The 21,733-nt window shown below is 41.5% G+C and overlaps 1 protein-coding gene across 6 annotated transcripts in view; it reads left to right on the plus strand.

The window, feature by feature from the left end:
* Positions 1-21,733, plus strand: part of SNX8 (sorting nexin 8) — a 25,584-nt gene continuing 3,851 nt past the window's right edge. Inside the window, exons 1-12 of one of the 6 annotated variants that reach the window (XM_075058840.1) lie at positions 59-96; positions 1,247-1,328; positions 8,278-8,468; positions 10,543-10,660; positions 13,822-13,943; positions 14,311-14,391; positions 15,363-15,523; positions 15,939-16,071; positions 17,176-17,244; positions 18,050-18,199; positions 18,608-18,757; positions 19,524-21,499. In XM_075058840.1, coding sequence (XP_074914941.1) covers positions 1,295-1,328; positions 8,278-8,468; positions 10,543-10,660; positions 13,822-13,943; positions 14,311-14,391; positions 15,363-15,523; positions 15,939-16,071; positions 17,176-17,244; positions 18,050-18,199; positions 18,608-18,757; positions 19,524-19,637 — 1,323 coding nt within the window. In that variant the 5' untranslated portion in view covers positions 59-96; positions 1,247-1,294 and the 3' untranslated portion in view covers positions 19,638-21,499. Of the gene's footprint in view, positions 97-152; positions 265-411; positions 528-1,246; positions 1,329-8,277; positions 8,469-10,542; positions 10,661-13,821; positions 13,944-14,310; positions 14,392-15,362; positions 15,524-15,938; positions 16,072-17,175; positions 17,245-18,049; positions 18,200-18,607; positions 18,758-19,523; positions 21,500-21,733 lie in introns of those variants that run through there. The other 5 variants (XM_075058839.1, XM_075058838.1, XM_075058842.1 and 2 more) reach the window with 5 other exon arrangements.

The raw sequence follows: 21,733 nt of genomic DNA on the forward strand, positions 1-21,733 counted from the left end.
GGAGGAAGGGGAGGGCGGCCGCCGGGCCCCGGCCTCACATGACTGCCGCCGCGATGGACGGCGAACCGCCCGCAGGCACCGCGGGCGCCGGCACAGGTACGGGGCGGCGGGTGCCCGCAGGGCGGGTGTGGGTGGCGGGGCGGCGCCGTCCGCTCCCCGGCTCCAGGGCCGCCGCGGTGCCCCCTGCCCCGCCGCCGGCGGCGCGGGGAGGCTGACGGGGCTCCTCGGGTGGGGTCGGGGCCGCTCCCCCCGCCAAAACCTGAGGTAAAAAGGCGCCGCCGTCTCCTCCTCCGCCCCGGGGCGGCGGGTGGCGGGCCGGTCTCGGCCCGTAGGCGGGTTTGCCACGGCCTGGCCTCGGCGGTGCCCGTTTCGTGGTGGTGTGTGGGGCGGGTTCCCCACCTCTGGCGAAGGTGGCCTCGGTGGTGAATAAGGGGGGAGCGTTGGTGGGCGCCCCGGGACGCTGGGTTTGCCTGCCCCGGCGGGAAGGCGGGCGGCCGCCTCGCAGAGCCCGGCGGCTCGGCAAGGAGGTCAGCCTGGGCAGGGAGCCCCTTCTGCCGGGGCTTGACGCGGGGACGGGGGGGGGCGAACCAGAGCTCTTCCTCTCGGGAGTGGTGCGGCCGAGCGAGGCTGTGGGTGCTGAAATGACTTTCTTTCGTCTGCTTGTCCCCCGCCCGCTGAAGTGGACCCAGGGGTATGGTAAAGCGTGCGGGGAGAACTGAAGCGGTTCAGTAGGCACACTGTCACGGTCGGTCCCGGACGGAGGCCACGTCTCCTCCTTACTGACCCGAGCCAAAAGCAGATCCAGCATGGAAAGGAGGAAGCAGCTCCGAACGCTGAAGTTTGAAGGAGCGTGCGGCTGGATCTGGGATCGAGAAACTGGCAGCCAAATGCTGCCAGCGCTTGTTGTGAAACGAGAAATGGAGGGAGATCCTGGGTGAATTAAGAAAATAACATGCTAGGCTCCTAACGGTTAAGCTGAGGGAAACAGGGTACTACAGTTCTCCAGAGTTCTCTTAAAGCGGCTGAAGTTTCATACTGGCAATTACTGCTCTGTGCATAGTAATTTTTTCTCTCTGTTTGGGAAGAAAAACTAGTAGAGGTTACAAGTGGGTAAGCTTTATGCAGGGAAAAGTGGTTTGGTTTGATTATATTCAGGATCCAGTGTGAGTGTGCTTTTGATAGGCCTGTGACGCTCCTGATGCGGATAATGCTTATAAATAAATTATTTTGGAATATTTCTGTCCAGGACTGATGTAAGATATTTGGATATTGAGCAGCAGCCTTTGTGGAAAAAATGTCGTACTGTACCAAAGAGAGAGCTTGTTCAGGTATGTCTATTACGGATTTACCATCTGCTTCAGGAGCCTTATAGAGATAAAACAGTTGTCTCTGAGTGGAGTATTCTTGACCTGATTAACCTCCATGCTGGTGAGGGTGCTTCTCTAACTGTCTGATCTACTCATCCTTATTTAGAAAACTTGGCTTTCTTTGACAAAGCTTGTATTGTGAACACTGAGAGAAGGTATCTAATGATCTTAGCAAAAGAAAAATGATGCTGTGAAAGCAGGAATGCTTTTATTTCTAGCATCATGATGCAGGTTCAGTCATCTTGGAAGTTTCACAGCCATATGTAACTTTTTTGGAGATCAGCAGCTTGTCAGTGAATATTCTAGGAGGATCTAAATCTCCTGAGTATTGACAGTCCTGACAGGGATTGTTGATTCCCACCTGTGACAGCACATGCAAATGCTGTCTTTTTTATTTTGCAGGGTTAAAGCACTTTAACACAATCAAGAGAGAAGAGAAAAAGTATAATGTCCAATACATTAAACCCAGTTTTGCAAAGTCGCTTGTATTGACTTTTTTTTTTCTTTTGCTCCCATTTGAGCCTGTTTTGCAATGATTGTAGGGAGCTAATCCAGGTGTGTTGGCTGGGGAGGGAGGGGGTTGTCTCCTTTTCTTCTAGTGGTAAATCTTTAACTGTGTGTGCAGCCTGTAGGCTTGGTAGGGAGGGCTGTGCCAGTTGCAGACAGAATTTGCACAGAACCACTCTGATTTCCCCCACAATCTTCAAGTTTTAGTGGGTTGGTACAGGTTGATGGAGAGAAGTTTATCAGTTAAAGACATGTGGAACTGATACAAAAGGAGGGGAGCTTTGGTGATTGCTTTTCAACAGAATTTGAGATGTGAATGAGTTTCTTCTAACTACAAAACGTGTGAAAAGACCATTGGGAGACCTTAGTGTGTGAAGTGGCACACCATTTTTTTAATGCTTAAATGCTAAGATCAAGTTTTTACCCAGCATTATTAAGAGGGTGGGAAACGTGCAAAGAAGATGAGAAGCAAAACAAAAAGATAAGCAATTTATTCTGATGGGATTTTCTTCACCTGTATTAGGAAGGATAATTGTGGAAACTTGGCAGTTTTGTACTGAAGCTAAAATGCCCTTGTATAAGTTTCCTGGAGAACAGTTGTATGTGTTATTACATGTTGGGTTACCTTTTTGGGTGTGAATTTTTACACTTCCAACCCCTTTGTTAGAGCTGAGTGTGAAAAATGATAGTTTAGCAATCTTCCATTGTGAGCTGGGAAACTGCCCTAGTGAGGATTTGACTTTCTCTGTAGTCTTTGGGAACATTCCTCGATGGACTTTTCTCTCCTAATCCTGTTATTTCTTCAATGTGTGTAGCTCCATCTCTCTTCATTGTGTTTGCTACAGTTTGGGACTATGGCTCCGTGGCTGACTTGCAAATGGAATGTGTTCCTTGTATTCCCAGACTTGGGAAATCGCTTGATTAATCACTTGGTGATCTAACAGCATAGTTAAAAGAACAGGGCACTAGGCTTAAAGTTAGTTCTTTGTTCTGTCACGCAGATTTACTGTGTGACATTGGAAGGAGATAACTTGGAGTTTTTTCTGCTGTATATTTTGTGATATTTTGAGAAGCAGTTAGAGGTCTACAGCTGTAGGGGAATGCAGAAATGCTAGTGCTTTTTAATTATTATTAAATAAAGCTTAGATAACCTCACCTATTTTTGAGTTGTGCCATTACTTCTCTGCTTCATCTTGAAAAGCACCAAGTGTTGAATAGCAATCTGAAACTTAGCTGGAAAAAAACCCACAGCTGACCAACCATGACCCCCCCCGCCTCAAACCATAACTACCCCCAATACCTCAAAAACAAAGGGGGGGAAAAAAACCCAAAACAACTGAAAGGAAAAAAACAACAATCCAAATAACCCAGACCAGCCAGTGCAGGATGCATTTTTGACATCTGCACTGAGAAAGCTGTGGTGGGTATTTTTTTGTTTTTTTCTAAGGAGAAAACCAAAATGTTGGAGCCTGTTTTCCAACATCTAATTTTATTGTTGTATGTGTATTATTTTGTTTTGTCTTGTTTTGGCATTGGATAGCTTGTATTTACAAGTGGATTGTCAGGAGGGAGAAGGAAGGACACTATTGCACTATCTCTTCATTAAAGTGAAGCTAAATATGGTTACTTTTCTTGTACCTAGTAACAAATACAGACATCCCGTCCACATTGAACCTAGATCTGTGTATTCATCAGCTTTGTTAGATAAAATAGACCGATTCCTTTGCATCGCTCCTTTCTAAATAAGAAATGCATGGTTTTAAATTCCTCAAAAAAACCCCCCAAACAAGTTGCATACAGTTGTCTCAAAAATATGTAGAGCCCTTAATAGGAAGAAAGTTTTGTTTTGTTTGGTTTTGTTTTTTTTTGGTGGGACTTCCGTTTTTCTTTTCTTGTTTCTAGGGGATTTCAAATTATGTAAGAATTAGAAGAAAAAAGTGAGGAAGGGAATCTACTTGAAGCTGTAGTTGAAATATGCACCAGCTTTCTGAGAGATTGATGTGGATGCTGAATTCTGGAATTACAGAGGCATGTGTTTGACACAATAAGGGGGAAAGACATTTCCATAATTCCTGAGGCTTTTCATGAGAAGACAGAAAGGAAGGGGAAATGCTGATGAATGATATTTACATTGCTGCTTGAGTATTCGTGGCCCAGGAGTTTGTAGTGGAGCCTTCATTTTTGCATGGGGGAAATCTGAGGTATCTGTGTACAAAAATAGTCAGTTCTCTGAGTTCCCTGTGAGTGGGATCACCTCTGCACTGCATGGCCGTGACCTGTGATGATGGACAAGAAATCTTAGCTATTTTTCCTGAAGGCTTTGCTTCCTTTCAGACTCCTTTCTCCTAGAAAATCTGCTACTAATATAATAAGTAATTCTATGACACCCTCTGCTTAAGTGTGTCTAATAAATTTAGCTGATTAGCACCTTGGTATAATAAAGAGTTGTTAGTAGCAACCGTCTGTAAAATGGAGATAAGCCCTCCAAATTTGGCTGACAGAACTTAAATAGGGAAGGGAGAGCTGTGTTGTGATTTACCACCTATGCTTCCAGCCCTTGCATTGCCCTTCTGTACGTGCTTGCTCACGTGTAAAACCTGTGTGCAGCTAATCAGACACTTGATATTCTACTTCGGGTTTCATAAATGCCTGATTTTAGAAATTTTGATCGAGGAAACTGGTAACTCTGGAGAGGGCAGGTTGCTGTCTAGTATGAATGGAAGTAATGAATGGTGGCTGCTAACTAAAAGGTGAAATGGGTGGCATGAAGTAGCAAATCTTTCTCTTTCAGTTGTTCTCACGATAAGTTTCTCAACTCCTTTCAGTCCAAAGGCTACCTGACTTGTTACAAAAAAAAAAGTATTATGCAGTGTTTTTGTAGTTTTTTTCTTTTATGACCAAACAAAACTTAGGCTACGCTTTGAATGCTTCTTTAAACTTTTATTTCTTGTTGTCTGCTTGTTTGCATATGTATGCATATATATATATTCTTTTTAACTTTTATATCAAATTGTTTTCAGTTATACTAGGCCACTTCCTGGTATCTTATTGACAACAGATTGAGAAACTGCTGTAGCAGAAGGCTAGCTTGCACAAAAAAAGCTGATTTTTATTTTGTCTGCTTCCCTGTGTTCCAGGGGACCATTCCATACCTCATTTCTGTATTCACTTGCTGCTCTATGTATATAAACTCTACTAGATAATGATCTGCTGAAACTAAAGGGAATGTTTTCAAAATTAGCTATTCTCCAGCAGAGAGTGCGTGATGGGAAGTGTTAAGTGTTTTGTTACAATGCATGTAAATCCTTTTACTGGTTGAACACAGGAGCTCATACCAATGAGTTCCCACTATTGTCCACCATTCCTGGCCAGGGCTCTTGAGGCTGTTCCTGAATTGACTCTTTAGTAAGTAGAATGAAAAATGGGCTGAAGAATAGCTTCAGCATTGCTCTGCAGGGTTAGTGTTAATGCCGCGATAACCGTTTTCTAAAACTGGTTAACAGCTGTTACAAAATCATCTTACTGTCTTCTCAGACCAATGTTTGAGGGTGTAAATTCACTCTGAGTAGCTGTCTTGTTGACAGGGAACACTCTGAGATTATTAATTAAACAGTAGTTATTCAAACTTGCTTGTATGGTTGTCTGATTGGTATGATTTTACACATTTAGACAAGGTTGAGATCTAAAGAAGCTACAAAATATTTCAGGAAGAGCCAAGTGTGTGAACTGCTGATAAAGAGAAAGTATTTCCTGTAGGTGGATTTTGGAAAGCAAATTTAGAGAATAACGATGAAAATTGGCGAAGTATTATAAATGAAAAGAGCAGCATGACCGAGTTGTCAAAGGACTGCTGAGTCTTGTCTAGATCTCTCTGTGGGACTTCACTCTGCAGTTGCTTTACGGGGTAATGTGGGTTCAGATCACTGTAGTGAGTCTGAGAGTCCTTCTTAACATCAGTTTGGCTGATCATGCTGCAGGTTCCAGGACTTACAGATGAAATACTGAAGGATTCATGGTTCATCCTATAAATCTTTTCTCCTGATACTATCTTTTGCCACTGGGAGTTTCGGTAGTTGATCAGACAGTGCTGAGCCCCAGTTTAGGGAACAGTTTGTGCCATGAAAGCCCCACTTTGTCCATTGGCCAACAGAAAGATAGAAAGCAGGGAGAGTGAATCAATAGGCAGGAGGAGTGTTGTATTAGTACAGATTGGCACTGCTCTCAGGGAAATAGGTGGGTTGCATTTTGGCTCCCCCTCTTTGGGAGGCTGGCTTGCAGTGACTGCCTCTGCAATGTGAGCCGGTGGTTTAGCGTCACAGAGGAGTGTGAAATTCTGTGTAAGTGTGTGTGTGTTCACTGGAGGAGTAACAAAACCTCCTGTGTCGTGTTGCATTTCACTGATGTGTCTTGAGCAGTTAAACCCAAGAATTACAAGGGTGTGCACCCAGAGAACCGCTGCTCTGGAGAGCAAGGCTGTCTTGTGCTTTCCATAGTTCTTTTTGTGTGTATTTTTGACACTTACTCTTGATAGTGTGGTTTATTATACCTTGCTGCCCCATGAAAGGTCACGTGGGCAAGGATTTTCCTACACTAGAAAATCTTTTGCCTTTTCTTTCCTTTTCAGTTCAGTATCTATCTGAAAAGTGGCTATACAGATATGTTATCACTTTATCCAGCAGTATCCCATGTCAACATTGAATTAGCTTGCATTATCTTACCACAAATTTCTGGCAGGTAGCTGGAACTTTTTAGAAGCTGCAACGTAGGTGGGGTTAGTAGGTGATACATAAGTCTATTAAAGCAGAGGTGTTAAGACTTGCTTCTCTGAGTCACATTAGCAGGAATCTGAAGCCTGATGAAATGTGGGATAAGGTCATTTGTCCTGGATTTGGTTTGGTTTCCTTAAGCCGTTTTATGGAACAAAGAATGAAGTGACTATTCTGAAGCTGTGTATATGAGGAATTGGAGATTACCTGTTTTCCCCATTTATCAGCGCCTAGAGCATATGAAGGAACAGGTGGGAAATCTTTACCAGGGCTTTCAGTTAAATATATGAGTTCTTATCTATCTTCCCTGAGTTAATCTCTTACACAGTTATCAACTTTTTGAACTCTGTATCAAAGCTTAAAGAAATGGTTCTTGCTTCTATAGTGTTACTGTCTTTTTGTGTTCTCAAAATTTTTGATATGTTTAAGAAGGGATGTAACTTCTGCACAATGGTAAGGAAGGGATAATTAATACTGCCTAGCTTTTCTAGGTCACTTTTCATCAGTGGATTCGAATTGCTTTGTAAAAGAGCTTGCTTGCAGTATCCCTGTTAAACAGACATACACAGAGAGGAAGCAGCCCATCCGTTCCATACTGGAGAACAGAACTCAGGTATAGACTGAATAGATTCCAGGGTTATATCCACATTTTGCACCCTATTTCTTATGTGTGAAATGAGTAGAGAAAAAGTAGAGAAAAGTTGAAAAACAAAGCAGACTTAGTTTACAGTCGCATAATACGTGTCGTTATGAAGTCAGGTTGAGATAATGGACTGCAGTCAGTCATTCGATAAGAGAGTACTGTGAGTCATCATCTTTGCCCCTTCTTCAATGTAGTTAGTTCTCCAGGGCCATATTCTTAAGAGCCATCTTTTTTCACTTTTGCATCTGGCTGAGAATCAGTTAGAATCTCTCTGTCCAAAGCTGTCCAGCTGTGGTTGAATTCACTGTGAAAAGCTGTTTGTTTTTTAGCTACAAGCAGTGGAATAGGTATATTTGAAAGATTTTGCTAGAGCTTGCTGTGATTGAGGAATTGTTGGGTTGGTAGCCCTTATTAGGAACCTTTTTCCCCTGCTTTTGAACTTAAACATATTGGCATAGTAAATTATTGTAATTCACGCCCACTCTAGCATACTGCCACAGAGTTTAGTAAAATTAAGTCAAATGAAGTGTCTCCTTCCTTTGTAATGACATGTAAAATTAATGTATTAAATTTCTGCAGCGCAGTAAAATAACACATTTTTTTTCCTTCCATGAGTTGTTCTAGGCAGGATCCAAAAGTGCTGAGCTAGGGTTTCGTTCATTTTGGCAGATCCTGCTGTGGTGGGAGCTGGACAGACAGGAAATGCAGGCCTCTTAGCTGATTCACAGAACAAATTTGGCCTGTGATTCTTCTTTTGCTTAGTAGAGATGTCTTTCTGACTCGGTATAATTGGTGGTGCTCCTGGGTGTTGCGAAGAGGGAGGTACCAATGTCTTGAACGTGTGCGAAGTAGCATAGGCTCCTGTGGGAGTGGCTTGACTGTTCTGGTAGTGTTGCACCACTGTGGGAGCACCAAGCAAGGGAACAGAATATTTTAAGGCTACTTCTTTATCTTATCAGGTCTACTGGACTGTTTTTCCCTTTTTGTCTTTTAGATTTGGCAAAGCCTCCAGTAAATGAACCGAGGGAACCAGAACAGTTTCTAATGCAGGCGCCCCAGGGAAATCCACTGCTGCTTTCCCACACCCTACAAGAGCTATTGAGCAAGGATAGTGTGCAGGTGGAGCTTATACCTGAGAAGAAGGGCCTTTTTCTGAAACATGTGGAATACGAGGTTTCCAGCAAGGTAATGTGAACAAGCATTTGTCTTAGTGAGAATGTATCCTCTTAAGAATGTCTGTGCAGTTGCTGTTGGCAAAGTCTTGACTAATTTGATAGATGTGTTGGGTGATGCTGGTTTTGAGTAGGCCGGTTGTATGGGCTTTCTCTTAATGCAGTAGCACTATGCTTTCTTGACCTGGGCTTCTGCAGTATGGAGCATCTTCTAACTCAGGTCTGATGGATGGCCTGTTAGTTTACTTGCTTGAAACTTGAGCTCTGTATAAAAGCAGATGTATAACATCAAAACCTGAATGTTTTCCTAACGGATTGGTGTAGGTGACTGGATATTTCAAACTATTTTGAGCTAGTGAAGAAATTGTATTGGCAGTGCTAAACTGAAATCCTTTATAAGCAGAAAAGGTACTGCAAATCCTTCTGCAGAGTCTAGGCCACTTCCAGTTTACTTGCCCCAATCCTGACCTGTAGGTTCCTCTCTTGGTATAAAAGAAGATTGAAGATTAGTACCTTTTTGTTTTTATAGAGCGGCCAGTGAAATAGCTCTCCAGTAGCTTCTGTGTGTTTTTTCAAGATGGAAATCTGTCCTCTTCAAAGTAGACCATGAGCAATTTACATCTCCCAGGCCACCAAAACATCAGTTATTGAGTAGTGCTCAAGCTGTTGTAGTCACTGTTGTATGTATTCAGAGACACTTTTGGGTCACTTGTCTGTAGTGACGTTTGGGGCTTTAGGTGTTTTAGATTAATGTCCATAAGTTTGTCAAAGACTGTTGTGAGGGGGAAAGGGCAGACACAGTGAATGCTTCTGTGGGGTTTCAAGGACTCAATGTTTATTTTTGCCTGTGATTTCAGGGCACTGGACTCAGTGACCCTGGTGGTCTCTCTAGATTTTGAATTCAGGAACCTATTACCGATTCCTTTCAGTTGCTGTCATCTCTCCTATGGTTGTAGCTGTAGAATGATACTTCCTCAAAAAGAAGCATAGCTTGGCCTTGAGCTTCATCTAAGATCTGCAGCACAAATCAACATCAGCTTTCAAAGCAGGCAGAGGGACGCGCTAGGGGCTGTGTCCATTGTGCTCCAGTTTTATGCCTCATTGCTTTATTTTTGAAAATGCATAGTGCCACAATAAGTGGTGGATGATGTGCAATGCAAATGTAGTGAGAATGAGTGTAGCGTTATGTAGTCTTTCTTATTAGCTGCTCCAGTAGTTGAATCTGTAGTAAAAGTATGGGGGGTTTCTGGTTTGTTTGTTTATTTATTTATTATTTGTAAAGGATTTCTGCCTCCTAAGTGTCTTATTCTAGCTGCTACCTAACTCCTTTTGGAATGAAAAAACCCAGTTTCTTTGGCCTCTTCTACATATTGATCTGAGAAATGCAGAGTGAAGGACTAAGGCTTTAAAGGAACTTTCAATCTTTGTTTATAGATCTAACGTCAGTGAGAGGTCTCTCTTTCTCTTGTGAGGTTCACTTAAAGGATCAGTCATTTGGGCTAATACTTAACATGGTCTAAGACTGTTTTGCCACCTCTGGATTTGAAACTGATTCAGAGAAAGTTCCTAATAGGTAATGCTCGGGGACTGGCCGTACTTCAAGAAAAGAGCTCTGTAGAGCACTTTAAGAGTGTGAGCACTATTTCTAAATATTTTGTCTAATTTGGAGGACCAGAGAGTTTGAGGGAGTAATGGTATGGAACCACGGCATATTTAGGGATACTTGTAATTTTTTGGGAAACCTCTTCCTCTCCATTTCATAGTCTCTTTCATCTTGTGTGTGAATGAAATCTGACTTATGTTTTTAACTGAAAATCTTATTCTCGAAAGGACTGTAGTTAGAAGAATGCCATCTCTGTTCATAATTGAAAGGTGGCTGCCTTTGGAGTCTTCTCTCTCCTTCCCACCACAAGTCATCTAAAGAAAAGAAATATGTTGTTTCTGCAGTCTCTGGATGTGATTTCTTTCTTCCTTTTGTTTTAGTGCAGCTAATAGCAAAAAAAAAAAAAAGATGGAAATGCTGCTGATTTTCTTCTTTTTTGTCCAGCCTGTGTATTGATTTATTCTCCCCGCTTCCTTAATTGCAGAGATTCAAATGCTCAGTCTACAGGCGATATAATGATTTTGTGGTGTTCCATGAGATGCTGCTTCAGAAGTTCCCATATCGTATGGTGCCAGCACTTCCACCAAAGAGGATGCTGGGAGGTAAACCTAGGTCTTTCTTTTGACTGAAGGGGTCACCGTGCAAGCATGGTTAAGGTGATACTGTTGAAAATGAATGTTTAAAAGGTAGAAAGTCTTTGCTTCTGCTTGGCTTAGAAAACAACTTTGAGGTTATAATACACAATGTGGAGGTGTGAATTACTGCCATCCTAGAAATTCCCTATAGGTAAGATATTAATGTAAAATTTCAGTGGAGTTTCTTCCCGTGGAAGTTCAGTATCACATGACTTTTTTTGGTAAGATTTGAGGCATAATTCTCATTCCAAAAGTCCAAAAGCATGGCAGAGTTGCAGGTATTGTTTTTTAGGAAAATAGGCTATGATAATCAGTGCTGTAGGGCTATGAGTGTAGACTTGCTACCATACTGTTGAACATCTGTAGTATGTATTGTAGTGTGTTGTTTTGTGAAGTGTTCAGAATAGAAAAGACTTGTGATAATCCCATTGTTTTTCTATAGTGAGGGAAGAGTAAAGATTAAAAAAAATATTTAAAAAATCATATTAAAAGGCTAAACCTGCAGAGGAGCTGATTATGTAAAACCAGCAAAATTGCTTCTCCAGTGAGAGCATACTTGATTGATCCTGTTGCGTTATTGTAGGGTCCTAACTTCACACACACCTAAAAAGGACTAGTGAACAGTCATGTTAAGTAAACAGCTTCAGCACTGCCTGCTATAGTATTACCTTGCACAGAAGCCATACGATGCAGGCAATGGCAATTAAACTTTCTTGGTTTATGCACAAAACGGTATCTTTCTGGCAGATGAACCAAATGCCTTAAAGTAGCTATAAAAAAAAGTAGCCCTTTTTTTTTTCCCTTTTTTTTTTTTCTCCCTGTTCTAAGAAGGAGCTTGTTGATCTGCTTAGGATAATCAGAAACTGAAAACTGAGGCTGGAATCAGAGTGACAGTTCATTCAAATATATTTTAGCTATTAGAATAGAAACCAATGAAGTATCCCAAGACTGAAAGCATATCAAAACTCCTTCAGGTACATTTTTCACTAATCTGAAATATTGGCACTGGTTTTAAAATTTGATTGTTTCAAATGTTGCATAACTGTATAAAATCCTGTCTCGTTTTATACTTTATCTGTGAGGGAACAACCTTTTCACTGTCTTGTCTCCTGCCCATGCTGCTAAGCTTACTGTGTTTTCAATAAATAATTGATTTCAGTTAAGGAGTCCATGTATTGCTACAGTAAAGAGGAATTGGTAAACAGTGAGTGGAGCGGGGTGTATAGTGAACTGGAACAAAGCAAAATAATAGTGCTGAAAAGCTTCAGTGGTCATATATTCTTATGATGGAATATAAATTGTGAAGACCTTTCTTTTGGGGTTGCAAAAACCTGTCTGTTGAATTTGACCTGTTTCAGTGTTCTCAGCCAGAATTTCCAGAATTTCCACTTCATGCAACACCTGTAAGTGAAGTGAACTTCTGTGATTAATCTCAGTGGAGAGAGGATGCTTGAAAGAAACTATCAAAATACATCATTTGTCAGTCACTGTTATTTCCTTGCATTGCCAGTGTGGTGTTATTTCTGTGCATTCAACTGTGCATTTCTTCCCACAGATATCATATGTTTAAGAAAAAACTGATAGGATTAGTTCCCAAACTATGCTAGAAGTACAGTCCTAATACAGTCCAAAACTGTGTTAAGGCAGAGAGTGATGATTGCCTTTAGTCTAGTGACTCTGCATAGAGAAAAGCTGTGTAAGTGGTCTTAATAAAAACTACAAACAGGAAAAAGGAAATGGAATGGGTAGTTCTTGTTTCTGAGTAGGTTAATGGACTAACAAATGGAACTGCAGGACACAGGATTTGATGGATTGGTATAGATGTGTGACTCTTGCAACCTCCTTAGTGCCAGAGCCGGATGAGCAAAGCTACATGTTTTTTATACTTGGTATGCTCCTCTACTAAGTTACACCCTTATTTTCATGATGGTCTACTTTCATCCGTCTGTCAGATGAAGAAAGATGGATTATCTGCTCTGCTCTTTTTGGAGGATAGCAGCAAACTGAGACAGATCATATAGGAAGTGTGTAGATGACTACAGGGATCTCCATGTAGGCTAAAGTATGAACAAAGCAAAATCAACTGCAACCCTAATGACAGAAGAATCATTTGATGGGTGATACTGTACTAAGGATCATTATAGAGAGTCCATGCAGCCAGCAAACTCCCAACTTAAAATTGAGACAAAAGAGTAATACCCTTTCATGATATGAGAGTGTTATCATGGATTAAGTGCATTCCTTTAATTTCGTTCTGTGCTGCTTTCTTTTCCTTCAGTCTTATTTTAGCTGAATTTTTCATCTTTCCTGAAAAACTCCAGGAACTTTGATTTACTGCCTCACTGCAGTATTGCCAGATTGAAATTCTTCCTGTTTCAGGGAGATGAACGGAACTTCTTTAGTTTGACAAGTAAGGATTCTGGATGGATGTACTGCAGATTGCTGTGCAGGTCTTCCAAAGTACTTTCTGACATACAGCATGAAAAGGATGGGTACTGATCTTGAACAAACAACTGACCCCCCCCCCCCTTTATTCTCCCTCTAGACCCAAAATGCTTAAAAGTGAGGAGGAGGGACAGATGAAGGTACAGCACACTGAAGCTAGTTCTTCAGAATAGTGAGCAAAAACCCCATTATTATTTGTGGGATGATCACTTTGCATGTGGCAGTGATCTTAGCAGTGGCAAGAAGCAGTGTGTTGTGCTGCATTTCCCAGGAGTCCCAAACAGACTGAGATCCCCTCTGGGGACCAGCTGTGGAATTGATTCAGAGGAAGAAGCATTTTTGTATGCCCACAGTTTGTAAGTGGAGGCTTTGGGCCGTAGACTTGGTTGTTTATCCTGCTTACCTGACCCACCCTGTGGAAATAACCACACATAGATATCTATCTGCTGGATTTCGGTAAGATGTAAAGAACCACTTGAAGGAATATTTGTTCTGGTGGTCAATTCAAAAGATTGTTTTAGGGATCTGACGGACTATAGGTAACAGTTTTTTGGTATTGTTGCAGCGCTTTAGCAAGGGTTGTAAGTACAAAGAAATTGCTGGACTGAGTGCTTTCTTTTTTCTCTTTCTGAGCAGCTGTAATGTGTGGTGCATTAATTGAAATTTAATGTTTCTTCCTGTAGCTGATCGAGAATTCATAGAATCTAGGAGGAGAGCACTGAAGCGTTTTATAAACCTGGTGGCTCGACATCCCCCTTTCTCAGAAGATGTGCTCTTGAAACTCTTCCTGTCGTTCAGTGGCTCAGTGAGTACTTATTAGCAATAGTCTTGAGTTTGTATATCTTCCTGTAAGTGCTTCGCTGGGCACAGAGTTCAGAATTGCTTTTGGCCTACACATTGTTGCTCCCCATGATGAGAATTTTCTCTCAATAGGTATTTCTACAGCTGGAAAGTGGAAGGTAATTTCATTCAATGCGAGGAGCATAGTGTTTTGGAAATTATAACTGTTCTTAGTCGAATACATATTATGCTTTTCCTTAAATTAAACATAACCTGGGTAAAACTGTATCTGCTAAGTTGTGCCTTACTATTGCAACATATCGGAGACCTGTGTGAACTGCCTGTGTGTTACTTAGTTCTTTCATGCTCATTTCATTCTGTGTCTTCTCCAGGATGTACAGAATAAGCTAAGAGAGTTGGTCCAGGGAGTAGGAGATGAATTTATGACCTGCAGATTAGCTACCCAGGCCAAGGTATGTATACAAATTTCTTGCAACATATTATTCTGGTTTAAATGGCTCTCTGCTCCAGATGGATCAGTTACGGCGTTCGTTGAGTGATGGAGACCTTGGGTAGGAGAGAGCTGTTTCCCAAGTTTGAAGGACTTCTAAACTTGTAATTTTATGGAAAAGATCAAATAAATATTTGACTCTTAAGGGCCTGATATTTCTAGATAAATGCTTGTTCATGAATATGATAAAGGTTAAACAATGAATCCTGCTCAAAACTTGTTTCTCAGTAATTACTTGCACAACAAACAAATGCACATACTGCACAATTTAAAAGCTAATATCTAGATTGATGTCTTCGCCATGTGTTCATGCCCTCATTCTGTCTGTTGTCCCTTCCTGTGGGAGAATACTTTGGACTGTTATAGAGAAGTTAGTTAAAAGTTCTCCATATATTTGCTTATCCCAGTGATTAGTGCTATGGCAAGTTTTAAATATACATTCACTGTGTTCATTGAGCAATTTTAAAGCAAGTTGTTGTTCAGGTTTTTGCAATGCTAGCAGAAGGTTTTGCAACTGGAGCTTAATTCAGGCTTTTACCAGTGATACACAGGTCAAAAAGAGCTGAACTTTCAGTACATGCTTGACTTTGCCAGGCTGGCAGTTACTAGTAGCATCGGATCAGAACCGGTGAGCTTGAAACCTCACAAACCCCATTTTAACTGCATAGTAGAATTGCAGATTTTGCCAACTCTGTCTATACCTGGTATTTGAACCTCTTCCTGCCTCTGAAAATTAGGGGTATTTGTATGACATCTGACTTGGACACCTAAATTATGAAGCTCATCTCTTCAGGGTTGTTACAGCATGGCATGAGAGAGCAAGCACAAGAGGGAAATCTGTCTCTCTCTCCTGACTATATGATGTGCCCACAATTAACGTATGTGAATGTGCCTCTGATTTGTCCACTAGTAATCTCTCTCGCACTTCTTCAGGACTTCCTTCCAGCTGACATACAGGCCCAGTTTGCTGCCAGCAGGGAGCTCATCAGAAATATTTATAATAGCTTTTATAAGCTTCGGGACCGTGCAGAGAGGATAGCTTCTCGAGCCATTGATAATGCCTCAGATCTCCTCATATTTGGAAAGGAGCTAAGGTAGGTTGGGAGGAAGAGGATTTGTTAATGTAAATGTTTCTACTGTTGTTTCAGAACTCAGAACTGTTGTAAGGTTTACCTGCAAATGGTCTGGTAAGACTGGGTATTTCAATGCATGCTGTAGGTCATAATAAAATTTTTCCTACTATAAAAGAAGAAAATGCATGCTTTCTACTAAGGTTGCATTCCATAGAGCAAGAAAAAAGAAAATGCAAGTACCCTGACGTTCAGGTACTGGTTTTATTGTCTCTTCCCCCAGTATATACACAGCTCTGCATTTGTGATTGTTCAGTAGTAGCTCAGCACTGCAAGCAATTTAGACAGATTAGAAACTCTGAACTGCTCTCTGCAAATAAGTGTATCTACTTAGTGGAATTTGTCTCCTAGATTTGAATACTACTTATCTCCTCCCTAGTGCTTTGGGCTCAGACACTACACCACTTCCTTCCTGGGCTGCTTTGAATAATAGCACATGGGGGACTCTGAAACAAGCCTTGAAGGGTCTGTCAGTTGAATTTGCACTTCTGGCAGATAAGGCTGTGCAGCAGGTGAGTTCTTTACTTTTTTTCTTTTTTTTTTTTTTTCTTTTTGTAAAATGAAGGAGGTGCACTACTGCCTTAAGTTTCATCTTGAATCATGAGCTCTGTGGACATAGGTACTTAAAGAGTTAAGACGGAGATGGTGGTCCAAACTTGCATCCTCGGCCACCAGCCTGCTTGTTCAAGCTTGAATAAAAAAACCGACTGTGTTTAAATGGGGAAAAAACACAATGGGCAAGGGGAAGGAGGGAAAAGCCTGCTTTTCTTTTTTAATTTCAAATGGTTATTGGACAAGTTAAGTTGTACAACTATACTGAACTGTCCAAAAGTCCTGCATTCTGTCTTATTAATCTGCTACAGAGAATCCAGAAGAAATTATTTCTGAATCAAATTTTGACATTCATGTACTTAAACATTACATGAGAGTCATTCAGACAGAAGCATCATATTCCTTTGTAAGTGTGCAGCGTGATAATGACTGTTAGAATAATGTGAGAACATGACAGTCTGGGAAGGAAAAGTAATAGCTTTGTCTTCGCTTCTCTTCATCTCATTGTGTTAAAATACTCTGCATGCTTTTATAGATCAGTCAGACCAGGTATCTTTCTCCAGAGTTTATGCTCCAGCAAGCGCTATTGATACAGGAAGAAAAGCTGGTATTTAGCAAAATAAAAAAACAAGTAGTGAAATGTGGCTTGGTGTTTCATCTCTGCCTTCTGATGCACGAACTATTATAGGGAACATGCAGGTATTCATAGCTTTAATGGATTAGTTATCTTGTAATAAGGAAAGGTGAAAGATTGGAGGAATCTGTAAGAGCAAGAAATTCAGGCAGAGAGAGCTGAAAGGACTGACACAGGACTGTAAAACCAACTCCTCTTGTTATAATGATCACTCAATTGGAAAAGCTGTTCCTGCTCTAGTCAGGTCTTTGTTCTGCATACTGAAGACTAAACACTCAAGTGCCATCTGAAAGATTTTTGATGCAGTTGTGTAAGCGTTGATGTGCCCTGGAGCATACAGTGGAAGGCCTGCATGGTGTAAGGATGTGAAGAACTGTGATGTCGGTTCTTGCCAGGCTTACATAAAATGTACTTTTTCCTTGTTTTCTAGGGTAAACAGGAAGAGAATGATGTGGTGGAGAAGCTGAACCTTTTCCTGGATTTACTCCAGTCCTATAAAGTGAGCTCTGCTGTTTTTCTGCCAGTGAGAAAGTTGTTTAGAGCAAGCTTGTGCTCTTCAGAGGGTGTAACGCCAACTGGATGGAAAACTGTCTGGGAGGCCAGTTCAGAGGCAAACTGGGCATCTGGCAGAGGGAGGGGAGTGGCTGTTGGCTGTAGCTAGCTCTGTAGCCGTACTGGTCAGCTCATCTTGTCTCGAGAACTTGCCAAACGGCAAACCCTGCAAGGAATTTAAAAATATGACTGCTTGAACTATATGGATCAGCTAACTTTTTTCCAGATCTGGTTGCTTTTGAGTCGAAGTGGTGAATTAGATTGCTGCTACTTTGTTCATGGAGACATGAGTTCAGTTAAAATGAAAGAATTTTTGTTAAAACTAATGTTTTGGTCAAAGGCACTTTTTTTTAGAAGCACCTAGTGAAACTGTATGTGGCAGCCTCTCTTGACGTTCCCATGCCTGGACTGAAATAGAAGGACACTGGCAAGCTCTTACCACAGTTAATTGCCAGCACTTAATATTGAGAAGTGCACAAAAGATAAGAGGCCTGATAAGATCCAAAATGTTGGCAGAATTGATGCTCCAGATTGCCTCTTAAGCTCACTGGTCTGGGTCCAAGCAGTTTTGTTTCTTGAATTCTTATCTGCCAACATTTTTCTGACCTTCTTGAAAACAAAGAAACAAAAATCTGCAGCATAGAAATTACATAAAGCGTGACCCTGTGTTTGTGTTCCTGATGTACTTGGCTTGTGTGCTTGCTGTCTCTTAGCTTCCGCTGAGTACCTGTTTTTTTCCTTTTCACATAAAGGACCTGTGTGAAAGACATGAGAAGGGAGTATTGCACAAGCACCAGCGAGCATTGCATAAGTACAGCATGATGAAGAAGCAGATGATGAGTGCCACTGTGCAGAACAAAGAACCGGAATCGGTGGAGCAATTGGAGTCTCGGATTGTGGAGGTAGGGCAGATGCCTGGGAGAGCAAAGGGGGGTACTGGACTCCTATAGTGGTGCCGCTATGTAGTTCACTCATATTTGCAGAAAGCCATTAGACTGAAAAGGTAACCTGTACTTTGGGTAATTTGAGCTGCTTGCTGTGCTACACGGAAAACGTGTTTGTTTTCCTCAACACTTATTACTGGCTCTTTGGCAACATGTCATTTGCAGGAGCTGTGGAAAGCAGCAGTCTGCATGATGGAAAGTGCAGTTGCTGTCATATCAAATTGGTCCAGGAACTGCCTTTTTTATGTTTTTGGTATGTGTTTGAATTGCTAGTATGGTGAGGAATGCTGTTTTCTCCTGCTGCAAGTGAACCTCCTTGGCACCCTCTTCCTGGCAATGTATTTCACTGAATTCCTCTTCTTTCAGCAAGAAAATGCTATCCTAACCATGGAGCTGCGGAATTACTTCTCTCTGTATTGCCTGCATCAGGAGACACAGCTTATCCACATCTATCTGCCTCTCACGTCTCACATTTTGGGGGCCTTTGTCAACTCCCAGATCCAGGGTCACAAAGAGGTGAGTTCTTCTGGACTGCATTTTTTTTTCCCAAAATATGAGTAAGAATTTGAATGTATTTCTTTTCACCTGTGGGCCTTCCTTTAATCATTTGTCCTGCTGGGTTCTTTCATAACTTCTTAAGAAGTCATCTAAGGTCTTTCCAATTTGGGGTGAGGATCAAGGCTGGCCTCTAACCTCTCTAAAAGACTGTATCTTCTTGCAGCAAGTTGCTGTGTTTTTCTTTTTTTCTTCTTCTCTCATCTGCAGCTGGCCTTACCCTAGAGTCAGTTGAAGGAGACCCAACCTTTAAATAACTACCTATCCTGTAGTGAATGATGTGTGTTTGCTAGGTGAATGTGGTTTTTGTTGTGCTACACAGAAATTATATGACAAGGAACAACTTCCTTGTTTTTGCTCTAAATTCAAGAGCTCCTTTTTGTTAACCCCTAAATACGACCTTCAGCATTCCCCACATACAGACTTTCTTGCATTCTTTGTATTAGAAAGGTCTCTCCTCCTTCAGCTCCTTTCCTTCCCTGCAGTGAAGGAATTTGACGAAGGTATGGGAAATCTCCCTTCCATGCATGCTCAGTAAAATGTTAAGAGAGCTGCATTATAGTACCAGTCTGAAAGGGACAATCTGGGTCCGCTGGACTTTCCCAAAGTACTTCAGCAAATTTATGTTGTGCTTTTGAGTACTCTGAAACTGTTGCCAAAATACAGTGTGGTGAGGTGATTGCCTACCGTGTTGTCATGTCTGTTTTCTCTCCTTTTCTACTCACAGATGAGTAAAGTTTGGAATGAATTGAAGCCGAAGTTGAGCTGCCTTTTTGTGGGATCTAGCAATATGCCAACTCCACCATTGTCACCTCCAGAGGGAAACTTCTTCTCCAATTAATGCCCTGAGCATCTAGCATGGAGCAAGAAGTGCAATCAAGGAAGGGGTGGGACCTCTACCTCCAGATGTTAGAATGAATCCTCCAAACAGCTATTTTTTTTTTTTTTTTTTTTATTTTTTAATTCCGCTGCTTTGAGCTGCTCTCTGATTTAGACAGACTGGATGTGGGGCAGAACATACAGATACAAAGACAATCTCTTAATTTTGAAATGCTCTGGGGCAGAGCTGATGTTCGTTATCTTGCAGACACTCTTCATGGGGTCAGGGTGTGACCTGGTGCACTGAGTGCTGCAGTGTTGTTGCTGATGCCTCTGCATCTTGTACTAACAGTCCTCCAGTAATGTTTATCCGCACACATGCTGACACATCTCTGCGCATCTCTGAAGTGCTGAGATGAACAGGATATGTGAAGCACTGGCTTGTGGCAGAGATGGATTACCTTTTAAGCTTGGGAGGGCCTGTGTTAGGGGCATATGTGCATAAGGAAAGCTGAAAGCTGTCCCATTGATAGGTGTCTGGATTTGATTTCTTACTGGTAAAGTTTAGCACAAAATACGTGAATGAAGTGGTTGGAGTCACTAACCCAGCTGGGTAGGGGTTAGTGCTGCTGCGTGACAATAATTTTCCCGGTGAGGCTAGGCAGACTGTCTCGTCACTGTGTTTCAGTTCACGGTTGCAGGGCAGCCTAGGGACTTGCTCATATTTTTCAGTTTGGGGCCAAAGACCAACTGGGTTCAGGAATTCAGAGGAGTTTGCCTGGCATAAATGAGAACATAATTGAATAAAACACTCCTTAATTGTAAACCACTCATGAGCAGAACAGCTACAAGGTAGCTTGTTTATTGTCTTCTGGAGGTTCTGACATCAATCTGTTTAGTAGCTGTTTGGGACTATTGGAGAGCTGCTGACCCAAAGGCTGGTGTTTTCTTTGGTCTAATATCAGACTATCCTGTTACACCAGCAGGCTGGGACACAACGTTGATAAAGTTCATTAGCAAAAAAAATCAGTATTTATCAGGATGTTACTGTCTTTTTTTTTTTTTTTTTTTTTTTTTTCTGGCTGTGGGTAGCATTGGAGTGTATTTGTGAAGGAGAGAAGACAAATAAGTGACAGTTCTCTATCTCTCAAAAAATAGCATGGTGCTTGGTAATGGGGTTTTCAGAATGATTTGTGATTGTGATAAAGGGACTAAACATTCTCCATGTTTCACTTTGTATCTCTGGTGACTTTCCCTCACAAGGCAAAGGGTAGGGGGAGGAGAAATTGCATGTCACGTTACCTTAGGGGAAATTGTGCATATCCTCCAGAGAAACTGATAATTGAACAAACTGCAAACGTATGCAACAAAACTCTACATGAACAGGACTGCCCTGAACCTAATTTCTGTGGGCCCAAAATAGCTGCCAAAGGGCAATTTGAAACTTGTTTTCTTAGCATTTTCTTGAGTGGGTAAAAAGGAAGCACATTAACAAGGATGAGTGCTCGCTGTCAAACTGGAACCATTACAGTATTTTCCCATTAGGAGCTTCCCCATTAGCAGGAACTATATTTAAATCCTCCAATCACAACAGCTTTTTTCTTTTTTTTTTTTTTTTAATTAATTTAGAAAATTCAGTGCAACATGAACTTCCTAGTCTAGGTGGAAATTATGGGTTAGTTTCTTCAGATAGGAGCAAGATAATGTTACTTGCCCAGTTTCATGAGACGGGTATAACCGTTACACCCCTCAAAATGTGGTAAAGTGCACTTATGTGGGTGAATTTCTTGGGTGCTGGGCCTTAAGGAGTGTGTAGGGTGTCTTGTTTAACAACCTTGCTCAGAATGCATTGTTAAGAGTTTATTATAGCAATTCAAATGTTAACTCTCTTCTGAGTCTTTCCTCCTGCGTATTGGCCTTGTCCAGTGAGACAGATTAACTGCAGATGGCTGTGACAGATTTGATTCTCTCTCCTGAAGATTGCCAAAGTGATGCAGAAGAGATTCTGCTCACAAGCCAGAGCAAACTGGCTGAGGAGGGAAATGTTTCTATAGTACAGTAACAAAGAATATACTATCTCAAGAATGGCACAAAAGGTTTTTCTGCTTGACCTTGTCT

This window comes from Buteo buteo, chromosome 27, assembly GCF_964188355.1.
Source record: "Buteo buteo chromosome 27, bButBut1.hap1.1, whole genome shotgun sequence".
Classification (NCBI taxonomy): Eukaryota; Metazoa; Chordata; class Aves; order Accipitriformes; family Accipitridae; genus Buteo; species Buteo buteo.